The following is a 24,853-nucleotide window of genomic DNA, read 5'->3' on the forward strand; positions in this document are numbered from 1 at the left end:
AAAGACGTGGAGACAATGGTGGAGGAGGAAGTCGAAGCAGTCTGTATGTGGCGTTTTTTTCATTTTTAAACTACACTGCTGGAAGAAATAGATAGGCCTTTTCCTTACCTGAACAGTGCTAGTAGGTGCATAGACAGAACAAATAACTAGCGCATGGAGAGGGGCACATTTGCAAAATATGAAATGATAAAGGAATACAAAAACATTGATTGGGAAAAAAGAGAAGAAGTAAAAGATTTCATCAGAAAAAACTAAAAGAAAGTAAAAATAGATATGAAGAATGTAAAAAAAAATACTAGGAAAAGAAGCTGGTGAATACAATGGTTAAATCACAATAATTTGCATTAGTTATCATATGAAAAGTGGGGATAGAGAACATTTTTACTATCAGGTGCGGATTAATGCAGAAGAGTCACATGTCAATGTTTGAGTTGAAGGGCTGGAGAGGAAATAGAGGGAGAAGGCCTTTCTGGTATAGATTGGTCCGTTAGCTAGCCTTAGCTTCCCTAGAGACAAAACTATATTTTGATTTTCTTGTTAGCTACCCACTGGGGTAAACAAATGTCATCATTGATGTCTGTTAGCCAACTGATAACCAAGTTTTCATGTCCATGTCACTGCCAAGTATGTGTTCCTTCATCATATTATAGCAACAAGTGTATGTTTTGTCAGGACATGTTGGCTATTTTCTGAACACACAAAGGTTGCTGTTCATAAAAAAAAAAACCCAAAGTCTTTGCGACCTTCAGCAATCATCATGGCAGCAATTAAACAATGGGAAAGACACTCAACAACAGCCCCAGAATGAGACTGCTCACATATGTCCAAGAGTGGTCTAAGCATGAAACCCATCAGCTGATCTTGTTGGCTTTTGTGTCCCACAAAGTTATCCATGCTCTGGACTGGCATTGGCTACCCACCAACACATTAATTCAACCAGTGAGCTGGTATTAGCTTTGCTCAAGCTCTAGTCTCTGTTGATTTAGTCCTTTAGTTGGCATTAGCTTAACACCGAGCTACAGTCTATGTTGATTTGGCCTGTTAGCAACCATTAGCTTCCTGCCAAGCTGTAATCCATATTATTTGATTGGTGAACAGACATGAAATTGTCGCCTTGTTACAGTTCATGCTGATTCAGTCTGTTAGCTGGCAAAAGCTTCCCATCAAGCCATAAATCCATGGTGATTCAGTCTGTTGGCTATATTAGCTTCAAACTCAATCGTCCATATGTCCCTTGTGTATTTCGACCTCCCGCTTTCAGCTCCAGAGACAAAAGTTACTGGTGGTTTGGCAAGTAGAGCCTTTCTCAGCAGGGGACAGGTAGAGCTTGCCGTTAGCACAGGCACAAAGCTCGTACACAGTCTGTTTGGTGTAGGTGGTACCTGCAGGCGCTCCCTCCAGGGGATCCACAGCACTACCAAGGGGAATGTTGCCCAGTCTGATAGTGTTGGCATCTAGAAAGATCTGTAAACATAAAAGAAAAAACATGCATAAAACATGGAAACAAAAGTTACAAAGAATCCAGCTGTAGGGGGCAAAGCTCTTAGGGATGGTCTTGGTGCTGAAAGTAATGCACAAACAAAGAGAATTTGAAAAAGGGAAAAAGAAAAAAAAGGGAACCAAGGAATGCTTGGTGCGTCGAAAGAGAGGTCACATTGCTGAAGGCAATGACTACTTCTTGCTGTTGACTACGGTTGTCATCATGAAAGATCTATGAAGACACAAAAAGGAATTTCTATGTAGAACAGGTCTCTTTTGATAAAGAGGTAGGGTGGGAGTGAATGAGGCAGAGAGCAAGATAGATTATGAGAAATGGAAGGAAATCAGTGGGAGAAAAGAGAAGTGAAGTACTAGCATGCAACAGAAAAAAAACACACTGGAAGCAGCTCTTTTTTTCCAGGTGATTTGATATTGTATCACACTTATCACAAATCAGACTTAAAAGAATAAGACTGTCTAAGATAGATGATTTAAGCGCCACATTTAATAAAAAAAAATGATCACAAACTGTTGAATCTGAATTCTATAGTTTCTTTTAAAAACATATGCTTATTTGAAATTTAACAGACTTCTTAAAGGGTTGAAAGGCCAACAAAATTTACTTGCACAAGTTCATTTACTTCCAAGGTGCATGGAGAAGACAAAGATCTGATGATGTGAAGACTCCAGAGAAACTTAAAGTATTAGGGAACAACTTTATTGGGTGACCAACGCATTTCGCCTTGTGGCCTTCATCAGGTTCATTACACAATATCAAACAGTTTGTGTTTAAACACAAAAACAGGAAACAGAAGAAAGTGGACCAATCACACATTTGCAAATGCTGACCAATTAGCATTTAACAAGGTGGTACTAGCTGACTGGTTAAGCCAGTACCACCACTACTGGACTGAACCACTACAGATTGAAAGGGGGGGAAAAATCTCAATAAGTCCAAAAGTAGTTCATACTCAAAATTACACAGAAAAATGCAAACAAGTTAAAATAAAAATAAAGTAAGAACAGGGTCAAAAGGCCAGCAAAGTTCCATGTGTCTTGTTTCTAAAAGAGAATAATTTGATTATTATATTAGTTGGCAAGGTCAGTAACATTATTGAATACCAAAAAAGCATCCAACAAATATTCATATCTGAACATGAGATCACTCAAAAAAACATATTTTCAAATCTGTGTTCAGTGATTTTTTTTGTTGTCGTTTATTTTGGATTCTCTAAAATCAAGTAAATATTTATTGATATTAACACAAAAATAAATATAAGGATAATAATATTTGATACTTAAACACTTCTTTGCTATATCTGGATGTCAAGTTAGCTAAACAAATAATTTCCAGTGTTTGAACCTTTGTACAGTTTTCAGCAAGCTGATACAAAAAATGCACCCCCCCAAAAAAACAAACAAACAAACATACAAGCAAGCAAGCAAACACCGCCCCCCCCTCCTTCCAAAAAACCCCCCAAACAAAACAAAAAGAAAAACAAAAAACCCAAACAAAACCAAACAAAACAACAAAACAATAAAGGCCACTTTTAATTTATTTTAATGCATCCTTTGATGGACTTAATCACTGTTTTTTAGCAGCTTCTTGTTGGTGTCACTGGATCTGGGTTATGTGTCCAGACAAGCTTAGTGAAATACCCAGTCAAAAAATCAAAAATGTATTGCACTCTAATGTTGGAACATTATAAGATCAGAAGTAGTTCAGTAGATTAACATGATAACCTTGGTTTGATTTTTTGAAAATACATTTTGAACCATAATCAAGCACAGTTACTGAAAACATACTGTATAATCCACTATCAGGCTGCACAGAGTGATGTGGCTTCCCAGTCACAAAAATCATGTTCTAAAGAATCACAAGAGATTACAGTAATCAAAAAAGAACACAGTTTCATTTTCAGCTATTGATGTATTAGCCTTAATTACAACTTTGTGGACAGCTAAAAAAAACACAATTGTTTCTAAAAACTATCTGTTTTTTCCTTTGCTCTGTCTGCCTTATTTTCTCCTGTCTTCATAAGATACAAGGTGAGTTTTAAGCAATAATCATTAGACAATCTTCGCTTCTATTGACAGCTTCACTTGCCTATTTATTTACTCTGTAATGTTCAAGGAAGCTCTGCTTGTTATTTCTCGCTCTCTCACACATACCCACAGGCTGGACGGTAATCTCAGCAGACATCTGCATCCCTGTTATTTGTCTACTTCATTTTAGAAATGAGGACAAGGGAAGTGAAAAAGTGTGAATATAATTGCCATGAGTGCAAGAGTAAGGAAGAAGAGATGGAAAGGAGGGTCAGATAAAAGAGTGAGAGACAAAATGTCATATCAGAAGTGGTTTGAAGAAGATAGGCGACACAGAAGGAGGGAAATAGATGAATGTAGGAAAAAGAGGAAGAGAGGAATGAGGGATTAAGATACGCCGGTAGTGAGGAACCAATTAGTATAACTAATGATTTCACGTTAGCTGACGGGGCACATCTTGAGCTGTATAAACAACATCCGTACATATAGTGTATACACACACACACACACACACACACACACACACACACACACACACACACACACACACACACACACACACACACACACACACACACACACTCAAGCGCTCTGTGTGTGCTGCTTATGTTTCCTTTGAGTATCTGTTTCAATAAAAGCAGTACATGCATTAACATGAAGACAAATCTGCAGAACTTTTGAAATTATTGATTTCTTTGATACTTAAGAGACTCAAATTCCTATAAATAAATAAAAACTGGAATTTCATAATCTCAACATTAATTAATTAATCATAAAATTAAAACATGGCCTGATCTCTATCAACATTACACACAAGAGACAAAATAAAAAAATAAAAAAAATCTCTAAAATGGTTTATAGTACTACCTTTACCTACACTTGCTGCAATACACTCATAAAGTCATAATCGAATCAATTCTGCATCACTCAACAATGTATATTTTACTGAAATGAGAAATGAATCCTGATCAATGTTTTAATAGTCAGATTACAGTAAATGCTATTCCCAGCCCCAATGCGCTCCCTCGTATCTTAATAGGCTTCAGCATCACTTAATAATTTCATTTTATTTAAAAGAAGTTCTTTCTTTTTATTCGTATTTTCAGTAACTCTGCAGTCAAGAGCCTACCAAGTTGTAGAGTGGGGAGTGATCGGTTCCGTTCAGACATTTAATTTGGAAATTACAAGCGGAGAGTCAGTCTGTTCTGTTACTGTAGGGCAGTTTAACATGGGCATTGTGTTTGTGAAAAAGGGTATAATAATTCTTCTACTAACATTAAAGAAAGGCACACAACCGTTACCATGGTAACTGGTCTCACACAAAAAATGGCAACAGCTTCGAACCGCTTAGCCTCCAACAAGTGTAGATAAAATGACTTTAATACAAAATAGAAGTTACTAATATCATAGTTCTGTCTCTGTAGAAATAGATGGGCAAAAAGAAATAGATGATTTTGTGTTAAATAAAATGGGCAACCTCTTTAACAGAGCTGTGTAGAGCTATCTCATTAGCCTGTCATGCCTATTGGTTTTAATGAGACATAGTAACAATGAAAAGGAGACACTTAAAGAGCCAGTGAAAAAACGGGTGTGTGAACTTCTTTACTTATGTATAGAACAAAAGAAAATACAGCAGTATCTCTAAATGTCAAGGTATTCCTTTAACAGGTCCCTGGTGCACACCTGTCATCTTCCCTTTGGCTTCCAACAAAAGCTGCCAGGGCTCAGTTATAGCCTTACAGGAGCAGGACTCAGTCACGGTTGGCAACAGAGCCCAAATCTAATTCTAACAACCTACTTGCCACAGTAACAGAAAGCTACATCTAAAACAAACTTGGGTACGGCACTCGAATGTGGCGGCGACAAGAGTTGGGTGCATGCATGTTTAAGAGAGGAAATGGAAATCGGTTCTCCTCTAAACAATAGAAACATCAGTGCAACAAAATGGTGCAGCAAAAAGAGAGGATGAAGTTGGAGGAAATAGAGGTGAAGAGTAGGAAATAATGGGGAAGAAAACAAGGGGAGAAGAGGATATGACATTGGAAAGACAAAAAGGCAATTAGTGGGTAACAATGGCTTACAAGGAAGGGTAGAGCGAGGAAGAGATCAATAAAAAAAGGAAGTGAAGAAGATGGAAATTCAAGAAAGAGAAATGTATGTACGGTGATTATGTGAAGGAATAAGGATAACAGAAGTGAGACTATGGATGGACAGACAGATGGATTGATAGAAAGGGGAGAAAGTCATTTGATGAAGCTTAAGATCGGATTAGTGATGACATTCATTCTAAATGAAAGTGTCTGTAAGTATTAGGTGGCTCGACGTTAGCTGTCTATACACGTGAGACAGTGTGTGCTTGAGAACAAGTAGTGTGGGAAAGGATGTGTCTGTGAATATAATATTGTTTGTGAACAAGTATGAATAAGTGCTTTTCATTCTTTCTTCTGTTTATACGTGTACTTACTGACATGCCTTCATTACATTAAAATGTGTGTGTTTTACACATTATTTTTATGATTAAACTATTAATTTTCATGGGGTGCACTGAAGTTACTACCATGACTGCACAAAGTACACGTTGTCATGATTAAATAGCACTCCAGTTCAGATTTCACTTTTATAGTCATTGTTATTAAAAAAAATGGTATAATTATAAACAGAAGAATCAATATTCTTTCTTTTGACAAACACTACCAATTTAATTTAAATATTAAATAACATATAAGCGAACTGAAACAGTAAAGACTAACAGTTTGAATCCATCTCCAGTGCTTCTTGCCTTGCTTCACACATCTGTCTAGTCTCTTGCGCACACAATTTATCTACCTTCTCTCCATCCTATCAGCAAACTCTCTCTCTTTACCATCATCATTTAGCCTATTTTTAAAGTTGTTCCTCTAACCTTTGCAGTCCTGCCTTTCCTTCTCTCTCACTGGCACCAAACATGCCTTCTTCTTCTCCTCTTCCTTTTGTCTTTGGCCAACAGTTACAGCTGTTTTTTCCGCTTTGTATGTAATAGTGTGTTTATAACAGTTATGCGGTAATAACCTAGTTAAAATAGTCCTCAAAGATAAAACATCATTTTGGTCCAAATTTGGTTTTTATGCTACTTCTTTTGGTAAGCTACATATTCCATCTTTCAAGTTAAATGTACAGAATTCTTTAAAAAAAAATGTAGTCTCCAAAATAAAACAAAAAAAATTAAAATAAAATATAAACATTGTCATCTTACAAGTTAATCTAAAGCTCTAAAAATAGCAATTTTGGTTTTCTGTGTGTCATATGCATTCCTTGCACATTTCAGTCCAAATATACAAGTCTGTGTGGGTGGCTGTTTATGTGGATACAGTATGAATGGAAATGTGTCTACACCCATCTCTTTCCAGCAGCAGTTTAGCAAGCACATTGCTAAGGCATTGAGAAGACGGAAACATGCAGGAAGTAGCAATTATGGGGGTTCAAAGCATTTTTCATGGATGATTTCCTTTGGCAAAACAAAGGAACAAAAGGGTTGAAGGCAAGTTAGCTGAAAGAGAGAAGGGGGACGTGGTGGCGGTGAAAGGACAAGATTTTTCTGGGATTAAAAAAGAAGGGAGGTGGAGAGAGCAAAACATCAGAGGACATATCAGAGATAGAACATCTGGAAAGAGACCAGGAGAGAGAAAAAGAGCTCTCTGTATACAGTGGAGTTGTTTCAAAGGAGAAAAAACATCTTTTTAGGACACCTTTTTAGGTGTATTTAAGATGAAACCAGATGCATGAGGAAGAATAGTTAAGGACAAAAACGAGGGTGCAAAATTGCATCTGCAAAAGTAAAGCACATAAGAGTAAAAAAGCCAGAAAAAAGTTTTTTTTTCAAGAATTTATTTTATTACCGCCATAAGGTTTTCCATTAAATGCAAACAATGCCATCTTTCATTTTTTACAAATACCTAGAGGACACTTTCTGCACTTGAATGTGTGTAAGTAGCATGATACTTGTCAGTTGTCAGTGTCCTAAAAAGGTGTATAAATATAGTTTCTGGCATCACTGTCATTAAAGCAGCTGTCAAATTATATTAAAAATGATTTTACACAACTACCTTTTCCTTTCAAACCATTCTTGGCTGTCTTTATCTACTTTTTTCATCTGCTAAAAGCGAATCCTTATTGGCACATCCACAAAACCAAGTGGTAATTTCAGAATGAATGGGCTCTCTTTGCAATGGGTTTTATGGATTCATTCTTGCATTTATTTATTGTATCGAATGCCCCAAAGTATTCACATAATGTATGACATGTATAGGAAGAAATGAGCTGTGGCTATTGGGAAAATGAAAGCAATGTAGCTGCCTTCATCAAAAATATAATAATAAATAAAATGGTAATAGATACGTTTTTTTATTATTATTATTATTATTATAATAACCATGGGCTAATCTGAATTTGATTGGTTCCCTATGAACTTCTCTTTCATTTTGCAATTATGTCTGGCATCTGCTAAGAAATACCCCGGGTTTAATAGGGAACTGATAAAATGAACTGATAAAATATGGAAACTTGTGAGTTCAGGTAGTCATAGAAAGTTTTTTGTCTGTTTGTTGAAAGATGTGAGAATTTTACTGATCTTCATATCAACCTTTTCAGCGAGAAACTGAATAAGTATATTCGGTTTCCAGTGTCAAAATATAATCAACTGACTTAAACTGAATCATAACTGAAAAATACTAAAAACTGTGTTAACTTGATAATCTTTGACTGAGAGGATAAAAGGATAAAAGAGTAGAAGAAGAGAGGTTGAAAGGACACTAGTACTACTTCACAACACACACAGAATTCTGCCCACACAAATAGATTCAGTTCAACCTCTATGTTCATCTAGCCTTAGCTCACCTTGCCTCCCATTCTCTTTTTATTTTCCTCTCTTGCTCCCCCTGCACTTGGACATGGAACACACACACACACACACACACACACACACACACACACACACACACACACACACACACACACACACACACACACACACACACACACACACACTCCAACAACACCAATAGGTGGGAGGCTGTGAAGCTTTCTGAGTGTATTACACAGACCATTAGGCTTGTTGAATGGACGGACGCTGGAATGGGAGCTGACAACGGACTAAATGACAGAGGCTGGAGAGAGACTGAGAGTTTAGTAACCCAGATGTAGCAGGGACATAAAGCAATATCAGCCTACTCTACTGTACCATACAAACAAACACATTCAGAACACACACAGGTGCAGGCATAGACAAATTCATTCACCCAAACTTCTACAGGTATACAAGAAGAGAGACTATAAAAATGATGTGTACAAACACACAACAAATGCAGGAAGTAAGAGCTGCAGAATAAATGAGCCCCCAAACATATGCAGCGACAGATGGTAAAACAAATGAGAGAGAGAGAGAGAGAGAGACAGACAGACAGACAGACAGACAAAACTCCCACACACAATGAAACACTCAGACCGAGAGTGACAAAATAACAAACACATCTATGACGATCACCTCAGGGAGTGTGAAGTAGGCTAATAAATTTCCATTAATCACACCTTTGAAAAAACATACACTACTTAGAGCTATTGGCAGATATCTGTTAATCTATTCCTCACACTCTGATGAAAACAAGTTTTGGAAGTAAACAGAAAGGCTCTGGAGACCAAGAGAGCAGGGGGGCAGCTGTGGACGTGTCCTTTGAGTTCATGTTTGTGTGTATGTGTGTGTATCAGTGCATAAAAATGCATGTGCGTCTCTTCATCTGTGGGTTGAAGATTTTGCGTGCATGTTTTGCATTTAACTTGTATATAGTTATATGTTTGTGAGGCTTCCACAGCACAGCATCACTTGGTACAACAGCGAGTTACCCCCTGCCAGCATTCTAATTTACTTACTATTCTCCCTTACCCGCAGGTAAAACATGAAGTAGTGAGGAAAAAAAAAATTTAGTCCCAGTGTACCACCCCAATAATACCTCCAGGCTACAGTTTCTTAATAAGCCCCATCATTGTGTCAACAAACAATAAAACTCCATGGTAACCTAACTTTGTCAAAAGTTTGTGTAAGCTGACCTGATTTCACCTCGCTGAACTCACTGGTAGAAAGCACATACAGATGTGCAAATGTGCCATGTTGGGTATTGTAGACATCTTTTGAAAGAGTTTAAGGTGATCAAGAAACTTTGCCAAAAAAGCTGCAAGTGAAAAAAGTTGTCGGTTTTTATCAGGTTTAATTCTGCATTTAGAGATTTTGGTCTTCATTTTTTTTTTATTTGTCTTATTTGTTCAGACTGCTTCAGACTTCACACAGCTCTTGCTCCTGAGGTGAGAAAATACAGCCCACACTTAAAATACATGTGGTTGAACTAATTAAATTAAATTCAGTTATCTAAAAATTGTATTTAAACATAGTAACTAGTTCCTATTATCACCATGATAACAAAAATTAACGTGCACTCCCTATATAATGATTATAGTAATAATAGCAGTCATAGTAAAGACCAAATGGTTTTGTTGTGCCAACAACATGATAATACAGCTTTGTGGATTCCACTTCCTGGTGACAGGGGAGGTGTGAAATTGGTATACCACATTCACACCTTTACATATAGAAAAAATGATATCTTTAACCTCCTAAGACCCGAACTCTTCCATATCATGCATTTTTAATTTCTCTTTGAACTTTGGGCATATTGGGAACTGAAGAATGTAAAAACAAAGAATTGCCAGATTTTTTTTTTTTTACCTGATTTTTGTTCCTGACAAAAATGAGATGCACATATGAGGACATTGGTCTTAAATTTTGATAGAACAGTGCAGTATAATGTCCTCGTAAGTGATATCAGGCCGCTGTAGAGCAAAATTTAGTATTTTGGTCTAGACAACCCAAAATGTGATGTCCACATATGTGGACGCCAGGTTAAATAAACAAATGCAGTAATATTCAACATGCAAGCAGCAATATGCAACATGAAGTCACTTTCTATTTCTCATTATTACACATTTTGCAAATGAAAGCAAACTCTACACCAATGTATGAGCATGCAAAAGCTCTTTAGCGTCTGCAAACCAGTATGTAAACTACAATGGTTTGTGTGATTTCTGCATGTAATAAATTGTTAAAAATGGGACTAACACCCTGCCCACAGATGGGGAAGTCATCATGGAATTTATATGTCTTGCATTTATGGAAAACACATCACTGCAGTTGATTTTGTTCCCACTTAGTAAATAAATGAATGATTTCTATTTACAAAGTTGTAGTTTCACTGGAAAACTGCCACTGTTAGAACTCATAGACCTTACTCAAGGGCATTCTAATTGTTTGTAGCTTCCCTTACTGCAGTGGTTCCCAAACTTTTTTTTGCTGGGCCCCCCTTTGTTTTAAAAGAAAAATATTTGCCCCCCCCCTCGCCCCCGCCCACGCACGCACGCACACACACGCACAATCACAAACACATCCTCCAACCACACACACCCACATTTTGCTCCATTGTTACGGTTCTGGGTCAGTGTTGACCCAGCATTTTGAATTTCTTATATTTTGGTTTATTTTTGCGTTATGGATTGTTTTCTGATGTTCTGGTGCTTTGTTTATTATTATTATCATTATAGATCTGTTTCTGTTATTCTTGGTGAGGGATCAGTTCTTAGGTTTTGGGTTCTCATGTGTATTGCAGTTTCTGTTCAGTGTCTAGTCTGTCTCTCAGTGTCGTGTCTGCATCTTTATTTAGTGGTTCTTGTTTCCTGTCTTATTGTGAAAGTCTTTGTCTTATGTTAGCGTGTGCAGCTTAGCTCCCCCGTCTCATTAGCCCTGATCTCCCCCAGCTGTGTCTCCCTTCTGTTACCCATTCCCTGATTACCACCCTGTGTATATTAGCCCTGTGTTGTCCTCAACCCAGTGTTGCATCGTACCATCAGATTATGCCTGTGTCTTTTTTGGTCTCAGTGTTCAGTCTTCACTTCATGTTTTGTTTTCTTGCCAGCAATAAAGCTGAGGTTTTGAGTTGCATTCCGTTTTCCGAGTCCTGCATTTGGATCCTCATCTCCGCCTGCCCGCACACAGAGCCCTGACAGTTTGTCCGTGATTTAAACAGCCCAGCGCGTGCTCTCGACGCAGGGAAAACCAATTCTGCAGGGGAAGCCAAAGGGAAGATATGCTTCACCATATTTTCGAGTCTTTGGCTTAGAATGAAGTTGGTTTGGAAACATATTCAGTTATGCTTCATCTCCTGCTTTGCGTTTGTGTGGGCGCCCCGTGCTAGCAGTGTCCAAGCGTTGTTTTGTTTTTTCCCTTTTCATGCCGCGCCCCCCCTGCAATGGCTCTGCGCCCCCCCTAGGGGGCGGGCCCCACACTTTGGGAAGGTCTGCCTTACTGGAACATATTTCTGTACTTTTTACGTAACAACAAAAGTGTCTTATTAATTTTGCTCACCTCCAACGCTATGCAGCTCAGTCTTCATGAGGACTTCTGTGTCTTCCTTTTCATTTCTTCTTGCCCCTGCTTTTTTTTTCTGTGTCTGTATTTTGCCCTGTGTAGCACCTCCTTCCAGCTCTTGGCAACTACCAGTTTGGCACAGATGCATTTAATCACTCAATCAGCCTCAGTAGCATATCTACCCCAGTGTTTATTCAGTGCTCGCTAGATTATTCTGTGTGCTTGTTTGGTAGCAAACTTGGCTACTTATGTCAAGTTTGTTGGTTCCTTGTATGTTTACTGCTCCTGACTGAAATGTTGAATCCTGTATGCTTGGTTACTCGACTTCATCTGTTGTTTTCCGCACGTGCCTACTCTGCGTCTGCTGTGCTCCCAACATCCCTCGCGCTCTCGGTCAGGCTTTGTCTTTCCACTGTTTTCTTCTCAGCCAGACCTGATCTAGTACAAATTTCTCCTGTGACTTTGTTCACTGCAAACTTCAGCTTACTTCAGACACTTCTCACTTTTTTTATGTATTCATTTGGCAGTCTTCTCTGCTCTGAATTTTTAATAACTAGTCTGAGCTACTGAACTCCCACATCTAAGTGCTTACGTATTCCCTATTTCACAGACACTCACCTACCAAAGTTATTTGTAATTCTTTAAAATGTTAACATTAAAGCAGTCATCCAGATAAAATGAAGCCACATTAATGATAGAAGTGCATTGCTTTAGAAAATACAAGTCCAGTGGTTCAAAATGTTGGGAATTTACTCACCATTCATTATGTGAATGATGAGTAAGGGTGAGTAATTTTACTCTAATTTTACTCACCATTCATTATGTGAATGGTGAGTAAAATGGTGAGTACCTCCTGTGGGACAGAATATAAAAAAATGAAATAGAATAGACAATTAAGTAAGTGCATATTATGTGGCATACATGTCTTCTTGCATCATTTCATTTATGTTCCTTTCAACTTGACTCCTTCCAAACTGATTTTAGTGGTTCCTGCATGAGCCTCCAAACTGTTATGCTCCCTTATTAGGGCCAGGGTGTCCGCAAAACAATAACAAAGTATCTGAGTAAAAACAATGTCAAGACTTTCTTTCAAGGTTTAATTTGCATAGAAATTAACTTGAATATGTTATTTCTCTCTTCCTTTCAATAAACACGGACATTATTGCAAAATACTTTTCTGTTCTCGGATAGAAACAGTCTCACTTATAACTGTAGACTGTATATAAAAAGATGGATATGGATATGCCCATTGGTTATTAAAGTCCTGATGTGCAGCTTCAAACTGAAGATATAATGAAAGGGAGTTGATCTGACTCAAAAACCGAGGGACTGTGTATGCTCATATGCTAGCAATTTGACCATCGCATTAACGTATACTCAGGTTTATCAACCTTCAATTAGTTAACCCTTTAAGACCTACCACAGAATCACATCCGCCAGAGCTTATCTTTATATTTTTACATGCTGCAGTGCCATTTTCAAATTCAAATTTTATTTGTCACGTACACAGTCATACACAGTACGATATGCAGTGAAATGCTTGGGAGCATTTTTGGGAGCATTTCAAGTTGCTATACATCAATACAACCGTTATAGCCCAAATTTTAATAATATGTATGCATTAAGTCCATAATAACTACATAAATTGCAAAAAAGTGCAATAAACTACAAAAAAATTAAAAATCATTTTTCCTTTTCTTTCTTTCATTTTTTGCCAAATTTGCCAAAAAACAGCATGTGCATCAAAATAAACTATTTCCAGCAGCGCAATTTGAGTTTTAAGCATCCCAGAAACTATTCAGAAAAGCATCAAGTCAAACATGACTTATAAAAAGGCCAGTATAGGCTTATGAGGCCCCGATGGTAAAAACCCCCCCAAAAAAACCCCTACATTTTCCGCGAAATGACATCACTTCCGGTTTCGGGCAGGTAATGGCGGACATGCGACAGTTCACGCTGACGTCTATTCCAACGTAGGAAGTGTTATGAACAGCTGATCGGATCGGCAAAGCGTGTTTCTGGAATATTATGTTTTTGTTGCTGCAAAGCCATATGTGGAAGGAAACCATGACTTAGGACAAGCTGATGGCATAAGATGTAAGTACAATTCCTCCTGTTTCATATGCAAAAAAAATGATTGCGCTAGCTTACGTGGTTCTGGTTCTACAGGGATTTAAAAATAGTTTTGCAACCAGAGGAGCGGCCCAGAAAACAGGTTTAGGGACTTCCTACTTTAGCCCCAAAAGCTCTGTCCATCTTTTACTACAGTCTGTGGTTATCACAGAGGGACAGTGATTTCTGAGTTATGAAGACGCAAAGGTGAGAAGTAACAATAATTAAAAGAATAGAAAGCTCACATAGACTAAAGTGTCGACAAAGGGAGAGTGAAAGAGACAGAAAGAGAGAGAGAGATGACAAAAGGGGAGAAGACAATAAAAAAACACAGGAGGACTGCAAGAATCCTGAGAGGATCTGTCAGCTCTCGTTGGCTTTGATTTTAATGGAAGCCAGCGCTCCCCTACCTCTAACCCATTTGGCCCTAATTCCAGCACTGCTTTCCAAACTTTTTAAACTTTAATGGCCTCTTCTTAAGTGCCAGCTGCTGACAACATTGATTTGGCTTTAAGCCTTGCTGTCCTGCACGCCTTTATTTTCTCCTGCAAAATCGACAGAAACATCTATTTTCTGCCATCCTTCTCCACCTCCTGCTCATCCGATCCCCCTTCTATCCTCCCTTCATCCGCTCTTCTCTGTTCATTTGATGGTGTCAGCAGTCGAGGAACGCTTGTATGAGACTGGATGAAAAGGAATGCTTTTGGATAAAGTCTTCTTTTTAGAATCTATGTATTTTTTGTTTTTAAAGAAAAGCTTGGTTGCCATTCAGTCGTGAATCTTTACAGAACAGAGCTGAGATTTTTTTTTCTAATGTATTTGAATATTCCTGTGTGGTATCACTGCAATACCTTTAGGTGTTGCCCAAAGTGGAACACAAAGGGAAATACGGGTCATGATAAATGTTCTTTAATAAGTAGGTGGATTTACCAGGAGCCCATGTAAAAAACCCAAACAACCTTTATACCCCACCAAACTTACTACTGAAGGAAATTCAGGGATTCAATCTGATGGTTAACTTATAAAAAGTTTAAAAATTGTTGAAGATATTAGTTGCTTAAAAAAAAAACTAACTAAAAAGCAAGTCCAAGTTCTGTATTAGAACAAGACCGCAGCTCAAATTTATAAAAAGCTGAGAATATTGTTGAGTGTGCATGCGGTTCATGCAGATATGAAAGAAAACACTGTAATATGTTTATTTTCTTGATCTTTTAACCAGTATAGACAATTCTTTCGGTTTCACAGGGTCATGTTGAGGTGGATGTGGTTAACTGGGGATAACTGGAAAAGGTCATGCGAAATGCAAAACCACTGTTGGATGAAGCAGTAAAAGAATATGAAATTTATATGAAAAATGTCACTGATTGTAACATTCATAAATGCCAGAAAAAATGGTATGAACTTGAATCTGTAATCTAGGTATCAATCAGATGTTCTTCTATACGGATAACACATCTCCTCATAATGGACCGTTTTCAAATGGAGCTTCTCTAGACATTGCATCATTGGGCTTCATTGTGATAAAATGGCTCAAGGGTACAGTATGATCTTTAGAATAAACCCTGGATGCCATTTGTTAAAATTATTTTTTTTCCTGCCTTTCAAGCTGCTTATTATCCCATCTCTTTAGGGGCCAGATTTACAAGGGCAAATTAACATAAGGTCTGATGATGTGATAATGTGAGTAATCTAACATAACAGTAATCCGTCAATCATAATATATAAAGGCATAGGTTCTACAGATGTGTTTCTCTTGGGAAACAGAATGACAGCACAGACCAAGGAGAGACATCAGAAGGAGAACATTTTTATGAAAGAGAAACTACAGAAAAATACTTTGCAAGTACAAACTGCTCCACAAAAGGTACGTCTGGAACATCATCATGGGAAAGGCCAGTGTTACCCATATGGAAAAGAAATAGTAAAAACTTATAAAAAACTTGCATACGTTGTGGCCTACTTCATATAGTGAATCATATAAGGCTTATATGATTTACTCATGAAAGTGGCCACTTTCTCATTACATTTCATATATTGTTTTAGGAAGTATCCAAAACATACAAGTTTCATTTATATAATTTTTCAAGGGATCTTATATCTATTTACACTCTTGTATGCTTTTCATACAAGTTTCACACAAGACAGATACAACTTTATAAGATTTATACATGATGTGACGGAGTTACACCGTCCCGGGCCGCAAACAGCTGATCTGGGCGCATACACGCACCACCACCATTAGTTGTACAATTACCGTGGCTGCGCGTCTTTTAGTCGACCGGGAGGATAAACAAAAAGGGGTGAGAGGTATATTTTGAGTAGGGATGGGTATCGAAAACCGGTTCTTGTTGAGAACCCGTTCCCACTGTTTCAATTCCTTGAAATTGTTTGCCATTTTTGCAAACGATTCCCTTATCGATTCCAGTCGCCCCGAATGACGTCATCACGTTGCGGAGCGTCATTTACCTGGGAGGAAACACGGCGCCTAAGCGACTCAAACGCTCAAAAGTTTGGTAAATAAGGTAAATAATCAACTAACAGTGCATATTATGTTAGTGCGATCTGCCTTATTACAAAACCTGCCATTACTGTGCATTTAGGTGACCATGATGAGAGAGACAGACAGAGTCTGGCTGGCTCAGATGCTGGCAGTTCTCGCTGCAGTCTACCGGTAGCGTCTCCTTTCAGGCCATGATAGACGAATGTCACCGAGCAGTGACTAGGTTTGTGGTAAAAGGCTTGCACCCATTTGCCACAGCAGATGCCCCGATTTTCGGTAAGTGAATGCGTTTAATTGTAGGCAGGGACATTACTGGATAATTTATTTTATACTTTGTTATTGCTACAGAAGAATATTTATTTAATTATTTTACATTTACAATTTTTTTTTCCTGGGGACCCTGTGACACCCCATTGAAGAGCCGTAGGCTATGGATCTCTTAAGATCTCACTGTTGGGTTTGTAAGGCCATGTTACTCCTAAATTTCTATCTTGTTCAAAGAGAAGATATAAAACAAAGTTCTAAGCTAATCGATCTTAGTGTTCTCCTTTTTTAAAAAGAATCGATAAGAGAATCGATAAAGAATAGAATCGTTAAACAGAATTGAAAATGGAATTGGAATTGTGAAAATCTTATTAATACCCATCCCTAATTTTGAGCAGAGGGTGGCCAACATATTCTTTTTTGCTTACCTTTAATAAAGCCGGTCGCATACTCTCTGTGATCGCCAATAAGACGAGTGGTTATGCAAGCCGATGGTATGGTGTTCTGGGGTTCAAATAGTGGGTTCGCACGCGCTTGAAAGGTCACATGAACTGCATTATTTTTGTTTGGTTTTTTTGTTATTGTGAAACACTGTAGACTGCCTGGAAGTGGCCATAAATGTCTGTATACACATATATATGTATTGTAGGAATACAGCTGGAAATAAGCTGAGGAAAAAAAGAGTGTTTTGGGAAAAGAAATTGTGAAGGGATGACTATTATGCCTAGTGGGAGGGGCAATGGGGTATAAAAGAAGGCTGTCAGGGCCTACCTGGGCATTATGTGAGATGTTACAGAGAGGGTAACATGCAGACTGGCTCAGCCGCTTGTGTTTTGTACAGATGTTTGTTTTGTGTTGAATTGAGTTAGTTTTCTATTTTCTTTGTAAATAATCTTTTTGTGCACCTGGGAGGCCGGCCGAATAAACTATCCACACTGAATGCTTCCTGACTACGCCTGCATTTGTTGGGAGAAGTTTAGGAGAGGACCCCGCGACACATATATTTTCCATGTAGGTAGAGGCACTGTAGATGAAAAAAAGTGAATGTTATTTGGAAGAAACAATACGAAGGTGGTTCATGTGAGAGCAAATAAGAGAAATTGGCTAGACAGAAAACACTGCGATACACAGTGATGGATGTTGTAGGTTACGTTTAAAAAGTTTAACATCATCATACTTAATTTATAGGCTTATATGATTTCAAAACATTAACAGAGGTACACAGTTTGGAACCAGATTTGGTGACAGTGACTTCATTAAAAAAAAAAAATAGACAAACTGAGTAGATGAGACTGACATTGAGGACACAGTATGATAGAGCTATCTGGCTATGCCTGTGTGTGCTCTGGTCAAGGCTCAACAGGCCACAAATGAATCCCTGATGCACTGAATTGGCTGACTCAGGATGACAGCAGAGACTCCACAAGCTCAGGGGGGTGAATATGAACTGGATGACCAGCATTTCAGTGTCCCAAAGGCCATCAAAGGCAATCATGAAGGCAAAAAAGTAATGCAATAAATATGCCACTTTTTCATATCTTATTTGACCTCTTTTTGGGTATATTTATCATCTATCTTCATAATGTGCTCTTAATTTAATCTATTTTAAAAACAGCATATTTTTAACCTTATTTAAAATAGTGTAATCCATGAAAAATTTATTAAGATTTGAACAAATTGACTTCATTTTACTGAATGCACTACTTTGGATAACCTTTTACTTTTGTTCGTTTTGTTCTGAAGATTATGCTCAGCACATTTCACCATGTGTGCCTGGTTGTGTTTGATTTTTTCTAGTTCTGTATATTATATGATATGTGTTTTGCAATTATGAGATTGCCACCTTTTATGTTTCAGATTTTTTTTTGCCCATTTCCAGATCCTTATTAAGGTTTAATATAGCACTTAGGTTTTATCATCCCAAATGAAAAGTCACTTTTGTTTCTGTTCAAACCAGACTGGTCTTTATTTAACTGCAATCTCCCAGTTGATATTTCTGTGTTTGATCCATGTACTATATCCACCCAAGCCTATGTGGATTTTGTCACTTTTATTATACTGTGGACATTATCACTCTCTTGAGTTTAGCAAGTCATATGAGGTAGAAATAAAATGGAGAATGGTACCGAGGAAAAGCCTCAAGCCAACCCTTATTTCTTTATGTTTTTCTTTCAGGGATCTATACTTTCTTCTAATTTTTTAAGTGCTCTTGAGCAATGGTTTATTAACTTTTTTGGTTTCTTTTTTTGGAAATTTCACTCATTTTCAGTCCAGTCCTTGTATCTGGCCATTTTCAAGGGAATGTTTTTTCTTTGTTAGGGCACTTAACACTGACATATGAATTGTTAAACATAAAAAGGCATCTAACTAAATGACACATGCTGATGTCCAACGCATTATAGATGACTTGGGAAAAAACTGTTTTCAAAAACACATATTTTTTCCCTTGTTGAAACTGGACAAGAGGTGGACAAAAGAGGAAGTGGCAGATTTAAAAAAAAATTCTACAGTAAGTGAACAGCATCTGAAAGTCATTAAGAAATAGAAAATCCAGCAAAGACACTGGACCTGAGAGATACACCTGGCCCATCTACTGTTTACTGAATGTAATGGTCTCAATGGAAGTGTTACTCCCTGTTTCTCCTTAAGGAAGGAAAAGGCTGAGGTAGTCTTACACAACTTACCCAAGAACTGGACTAAAAATCAGTGGGAACTGGTCTCATGGAACGATAAAATGAAGTTTATTTAGCACAATTCAACAGTAAGGTGATTCAAAGTGCTTTACAGAGACATTAAAAAACCAAAACAAATAAAAATCATGATTTAAAATGGGAAAAAAAAGCAAGAAAGGAACAGTAGATGAATTCAGTAGTTGAAATGTAAATTTTGAATTTGGTGGTTTATTCAAATGCAGCTGAGAACAGGTGAGTCTTCAACCTAGATTTAAATACACTGAGTGTTTCAACTGATCTGAGGCTTTCTGGGAGTTTGTTCCAGATATATGGAGCATAAAAGCTGAATGCAGCTTCTCCATGTCTGGTTCTGACTCTGGGAACTGATAAAAAACAGGATCCAGATGACCTGAGGGATCTGGAAGGTTCATACTGGGTCAGGAGGTCACTGATGTATTTTGGTCCTAAACCATTCAGAGCTTTATAGACAAGCATCAGAACTTTAAAGTCTATCTTCTGACGGACAGGCAGCCAGTGCAAAGACCTCAGAGGTCTTTAGTGAGCTTTAGGTCTGCCTCCATCACTACACCCAAATTTCTCGCCCTGTTGGTGGTTTTAGGTGTAAAGATTGAAGTTCTCTGGTGACCTGTAATTGTTTTTCTTTGGCTCCAAAGACTATTATTTCAGTTTTGTTTCTGCTTAGCTGGAGAAAATTGTGGCACAACCAGTCATTAATTTCCTCAATGCATTTACCAAGTGTCACGGTTTGCGGGGGCAAGCCGTGTGGAATATATATAGGACCAAAAGGCGGCAGCTCTGGTGCAGGTGAGTGTTTATTAACAACAAAAATGCAAACAACAAAGGCGCTAGGAACATGAAACTGAAACCTAAACTGGGTAAACTAACAACACAAACCAGAACAGAAGATGCAGGGAGATCCGGAGAACTATACACGGAGAGACGCAGGGAGACCGAGGGGAAACAACACAGACGAACCAGCAACTACTATGACAGAAGACACAACTTAAATACACTCAGAGAACACAGGGGGATTACATACAGGTGGGGACACAGCTGGGAGTAATTAACATGACGAGACTAGGGAGGCAAACTGAAAACACTCACATAAGACACAGACCTTCACAATAAAACAGGAACTTACACATGAAAGGACACAAACTAAGAAACGCGGACTAGATACAGGAACACACGGGCAGAACAGAGTAAACACTAACCAGAGGAAGAACAGAACCAAAATCGTGAAGAGAAAACACAAAACGCTGGGTCAAAAGGACCCAGGATCATGACAGTACCCCCCCCCTCAAAGGCTGGCTCCAGACAGCCCAACAAGAAACAAAACAGCCAGAAAAAACAGAAAACAACCCGACCAGGGCGGGCGGCGGGGGCCCAGGAAGGAGGGCTCGAAGCAAAACAAAACCGGAGCACCAGAAGGCCAAAAGACAAAAACAAAAAACGAGCCCAAAACCAAAAGAAACGAAGCACACCAAAACACAGGAAAAAAAACAGAGTCCAAAACAGAAGAGTTCAGGGGGCCGACAGCACAGGAGTCCAAAACAGTTCGGGGGGCCGGCCAGGGGGCCGACAGCACAGGAGTCCAAAACAGTTCGGGGGGCCGACCGTGCGGACGGCAACGGCGGCGACGTGGATACAGTTCGGGAGGCCGGCCGTGCGGACGGCAACGGCGGCCACTCAGGCGATGGCGGTCCGGGGGCCGGCCGTGCGGAAGGCAGCGGCGGCCACTCAGGCGATGGCGGTCCGGGGGCCGGCCGTGCGGAAGGCAGCGGCGGCGACTCAGGCGATGGCGGTCCGGGGGCCGGCCGCGCGGAAGGCAGCGGCGGCGCCCAAGTGTCAGGCGCACCGGCCGAGGCTTGGAGGGCACAGGACCAGGCGACGCTGAAGCAGAGGCTGGACCAGACGAGGACGAAGACTCGGATGACGCCGGACCAGACGAGGACGAAGACGAAGACTCGGATGACGCCGGACAAGACGAAGACTCGGATGAAGCCGGACCAGACGAGGCTGCAGCTGGCGATGAGGCTGCAGCTGGCGATGAGGCTGCAGCTGGCGATGAGGCTGCAGCTGGCGATGAGGCTGCAGCAGACGAAGGCGATGAGGCTGCAGCAGACGAAGCACAGGCTGGAGCTGGCGTAGCAGATGGTGGCTGGATGGGCTCCTCGGGCCCTCCAGCTGATGTGGCATGGTGCTGGTGCGGTTCTCCTGAACCCCCAGCTGATGAGGAAGGTTGCTGAACGGGCCCCTCGGACCCTCCAGCGGAGACAGGAGGCTGAACGGGCCCCTCGGACCCTCCAGCCGACGAGGCATGAGGCTGGTGTGGTTCTCCGGAACCACCAGCTGACGAGGAAGGCTGCTGGACGGGCTCCTCGGGCCCCCCAGCTGAAACAGGAGACAAAGGCCGGAGCGGTCCCTCGGACCCTCCAGCGGAAACAGGAAACAAAGGCCGGAGCGGTCCGTCGGACCCTCCAGCGGAGACAAGAGACGAAGGCCGGAGCGGTCCCTCGGGTGGCTGCTTAAACTCCAGGGGTCCAGAATCAGCTGAGGACTGGGACCTAGCCTCTGGGGAAGCCCTGGAGCGGCAAACTGTGCCAAAGGCGGCTGAACTACAAAAAGCACCTTGAGGTAAAATTATACTTTCTCCCTGCATGGAGTGAGTATGTGAGACCACTATTACTGGAGCCAGAGTTACGGGTAGCGGGGGCACTGGAGCTACTGGGGCCTGCGCTACAGGCGGCACTGGAGCTACTGGGGCCTGCGCTACAGGCGGCACTGGAGACTGAGCTGAGGGTGGCACTGGAGACTGAGCTGAGGGTGGCACTGGAGACTGAGCTGAGGGTGGCACTGGAGACGGAGCTGAGGGTGGCACTGGAGACGGAGCTGAGGGTGGCACTGGAGACGGAGCTGAGGGTGGCACTGGCTGCGGGGGAGCTAACTGGGCTGAGAGTGGCTGCGCGGGAGCTAACTGGGCTGAGAGTGGCTGCGGGGGAGGTGATATGCTGTTCACAAAGTCATCTGCCGCACAGAACACCGCCCCTGAATGAACAGTCATACAGTCCGCAAATGGAAAACAGTCCTCACTCACCACAGCCGGCGAATTAGAAGTCCGAACGTCCAGCTGTGGGGTGACGCGCTTGCGGCGCGATCGGCGTCTCCTCCCCGCAGACGGCTCCGACGGGCCGGGCAAGATCACATCCGGCGAGTCGGGCAGCGAGGCAGGAGTGGCTGAGAGAAGGTGCGGTGTGAGCCGGAGAAAAGCCTGCATGGTCGGAGGAAGCGAGTCCAATAGCCATGGCAGGCCGGAAAAGAGCCGTTGCAGCCGGTCTTCTGCTGCGCGGCGAAGCTCTTCCGGGGGATGTTCCAGCCATAGGCTGAGAAGGATCTCCACATTGTATGTGATGTCGTCCTGGAGCTCCTCGGACGGATTTACTGCCGCTGGGTCCATGGTGGCTGGTTCGTTCTGTCACGGTTTGCGGGGGCAAGCCGTGTGGAATATATATAGGACCAAAAGGCGGCAGCTCTGGTGCAGGTGAGTGTTTATTAACAACAAAAATGCAAACAACAAAGGCGCTAGGAACATGAAACTGAAACCTAAACTGGGTAAACTAACAACACAAACCAGAACCGAAGATGCAGGGAGATCCGGAGAACTATACACGGAGAGACGCAGGGAGAACGAGGGGAAACAACACAGACGAACCAGCCACTACTATGACAGAAGACACAACTTAAATACACTCAGAGAACACAGGGGGATTACATACAGGTGGGGACACAGCTGGGAGTAATTAACATGACGAGACTAGGGAGGCAAACTGAAAACACTCACATAAGACACAGACCTTCACAATAAAACAGGAACTTACACATGAAAGGACACAAACTAAGAAACGCGGACTAGATACAGGAACACACGGGCAGAACAGAGTAAACACTAACCAGAGGAAGAACAGAACCAAAATCGCGAAGAGAAAACACAAAACGCTGGGTCAAAAGGACCCAGGATCATGACACCAAGAGCCTGTACAGGGCCTCGGTCTCCTGGTGACATTGTGATATATATTTGTGTGTCATCTGCATAGCTGTGATAGTTTATTTTGTTGTTCTTTATAATCTGTGCCAGTGGGACCATGTAAATGTTAAACAGAAGGGGTCCCAAGATGGAACCTTGGGGAACTCCACATGTGATACTTGTCTGCTCAGATGTGAAGTTACCTATTGATACAAAGTATTTCCTGTTTTCTATGTATGTTTTGAACTAGTTTAGTACAGTTCCTGAAAGACCTGCCCAGCTCTCCAGTAGTTTGAGTAATATGTTGTGGTCAACTGTATCAAATGTTACACTGAGATCAAGTAAAGCCAAGACTGACATTTCTCTTCTGACAGGAGGTCAACACCACGTGTCTAAAGCCATATAGAAAACTTGGTGGAGGATCTGTCATGTTTTGGCTGGATTTCATCCAGTGGTTTTGGAGATCTTGTCAAACTTGATGGAATTATCATTAAGTACAGTTAGCCTTTGCTCTACTATACAATGCCAGCATCTGATTGGCCATGGCTTTATTATTAAGATTGACAATGATTTTCAAACATACTCCTGAAGAATATAAAAACACAGTGAAACACTATCATTCATGGACTTCTCCAGAGTTTGGAACTCAACATTGTTGAAGCAGTGTGGGTTCGTCCTGACCGAGAAGGGAACAAAAGACAGCCAACATAAAAAGAAACCTTGGATGTCATTCAAGAACTACTTTATGAAATCAGAAGAAATCTTGCTTAAGACATTTCAGGCTGTTTTGAAGGATAAAGGTGGTCCCTTTAAAATACCAACAAGCCTCTTCAAATTGTACAAACTTGGTTTTGCCTTCTATACTATAGTTTCATCATTTTTGCACCTATTCTTTATTTTTCTAGTAAAATGTAAAGCAAAGATGATTGGCTCCAGACTTTTGCAAGGTATGTATTTCAGACTGAAATCAATGCAGGCAAACCTAATCCATTAAATAAGTAGGTGGAAACTTTGTAAGCTTCAGTATTGACCCATGATTAATTATTCCATGTGAAGATTGACATGAAGCCACAATGTTTTTGACCAGGGTGACACCCCAAATATAATGTACTCCTTACAGAAAATAAATACAAGCTTAATAAGTTAATTCATTATGAGGGGTTCCCAAAGAAAAAAAAATCATATAAAAACCGCTACCACCATCTTTCATTTTCTGGAAAAAGGTTGATGATATTTCAAAATGAAGGAATTGTAGTTGGACCCCGGGTATTTAGCCATGGCACTGGTAATTA

The 24,853-nt window shown here is 40.4% G+C and overlaps 1 protein-coding gene across 1 annotated transcript in view; it reads right to left on the reverse strand.

The window, feature by feature from the left end:
* Positions 1–274: 274 nt before the first annotated feature.
* Positions 275–24,853, reverse strand: part of LOC113023928 (zeta-sarcoglycan-like) — a 391,227-nt gene continuing 366,648 nt past the window's right edge. Inside the window, exon 8 of the mRNA XM_026170405.1 lies at positions 275–1,464. Coding sequence (XP_026026190.1) covers positions 1,258–1,464 — 207 coding nt within the window. The 3' untranslated portion in view covers positions 275–1,257. The remainder of the gene's footprint in view (positions 1,465–24,853) is intronic.

Source organism: Astatotilapia calliptera, chromosome 6 (assembly GCF_900246225.1).
Source record: "Astatotilapia calliptera chromosome 6, fAstCal1.2, whole genome shotgun sequence".
Classification (NCBI taxonomy): domain Eukaryota; kingdom Metazoa; phylum Chordata; class Actinopteri; order Cichliformes; family Cichlidae; genus Astatotilapia; species Astatotilapia calliptera.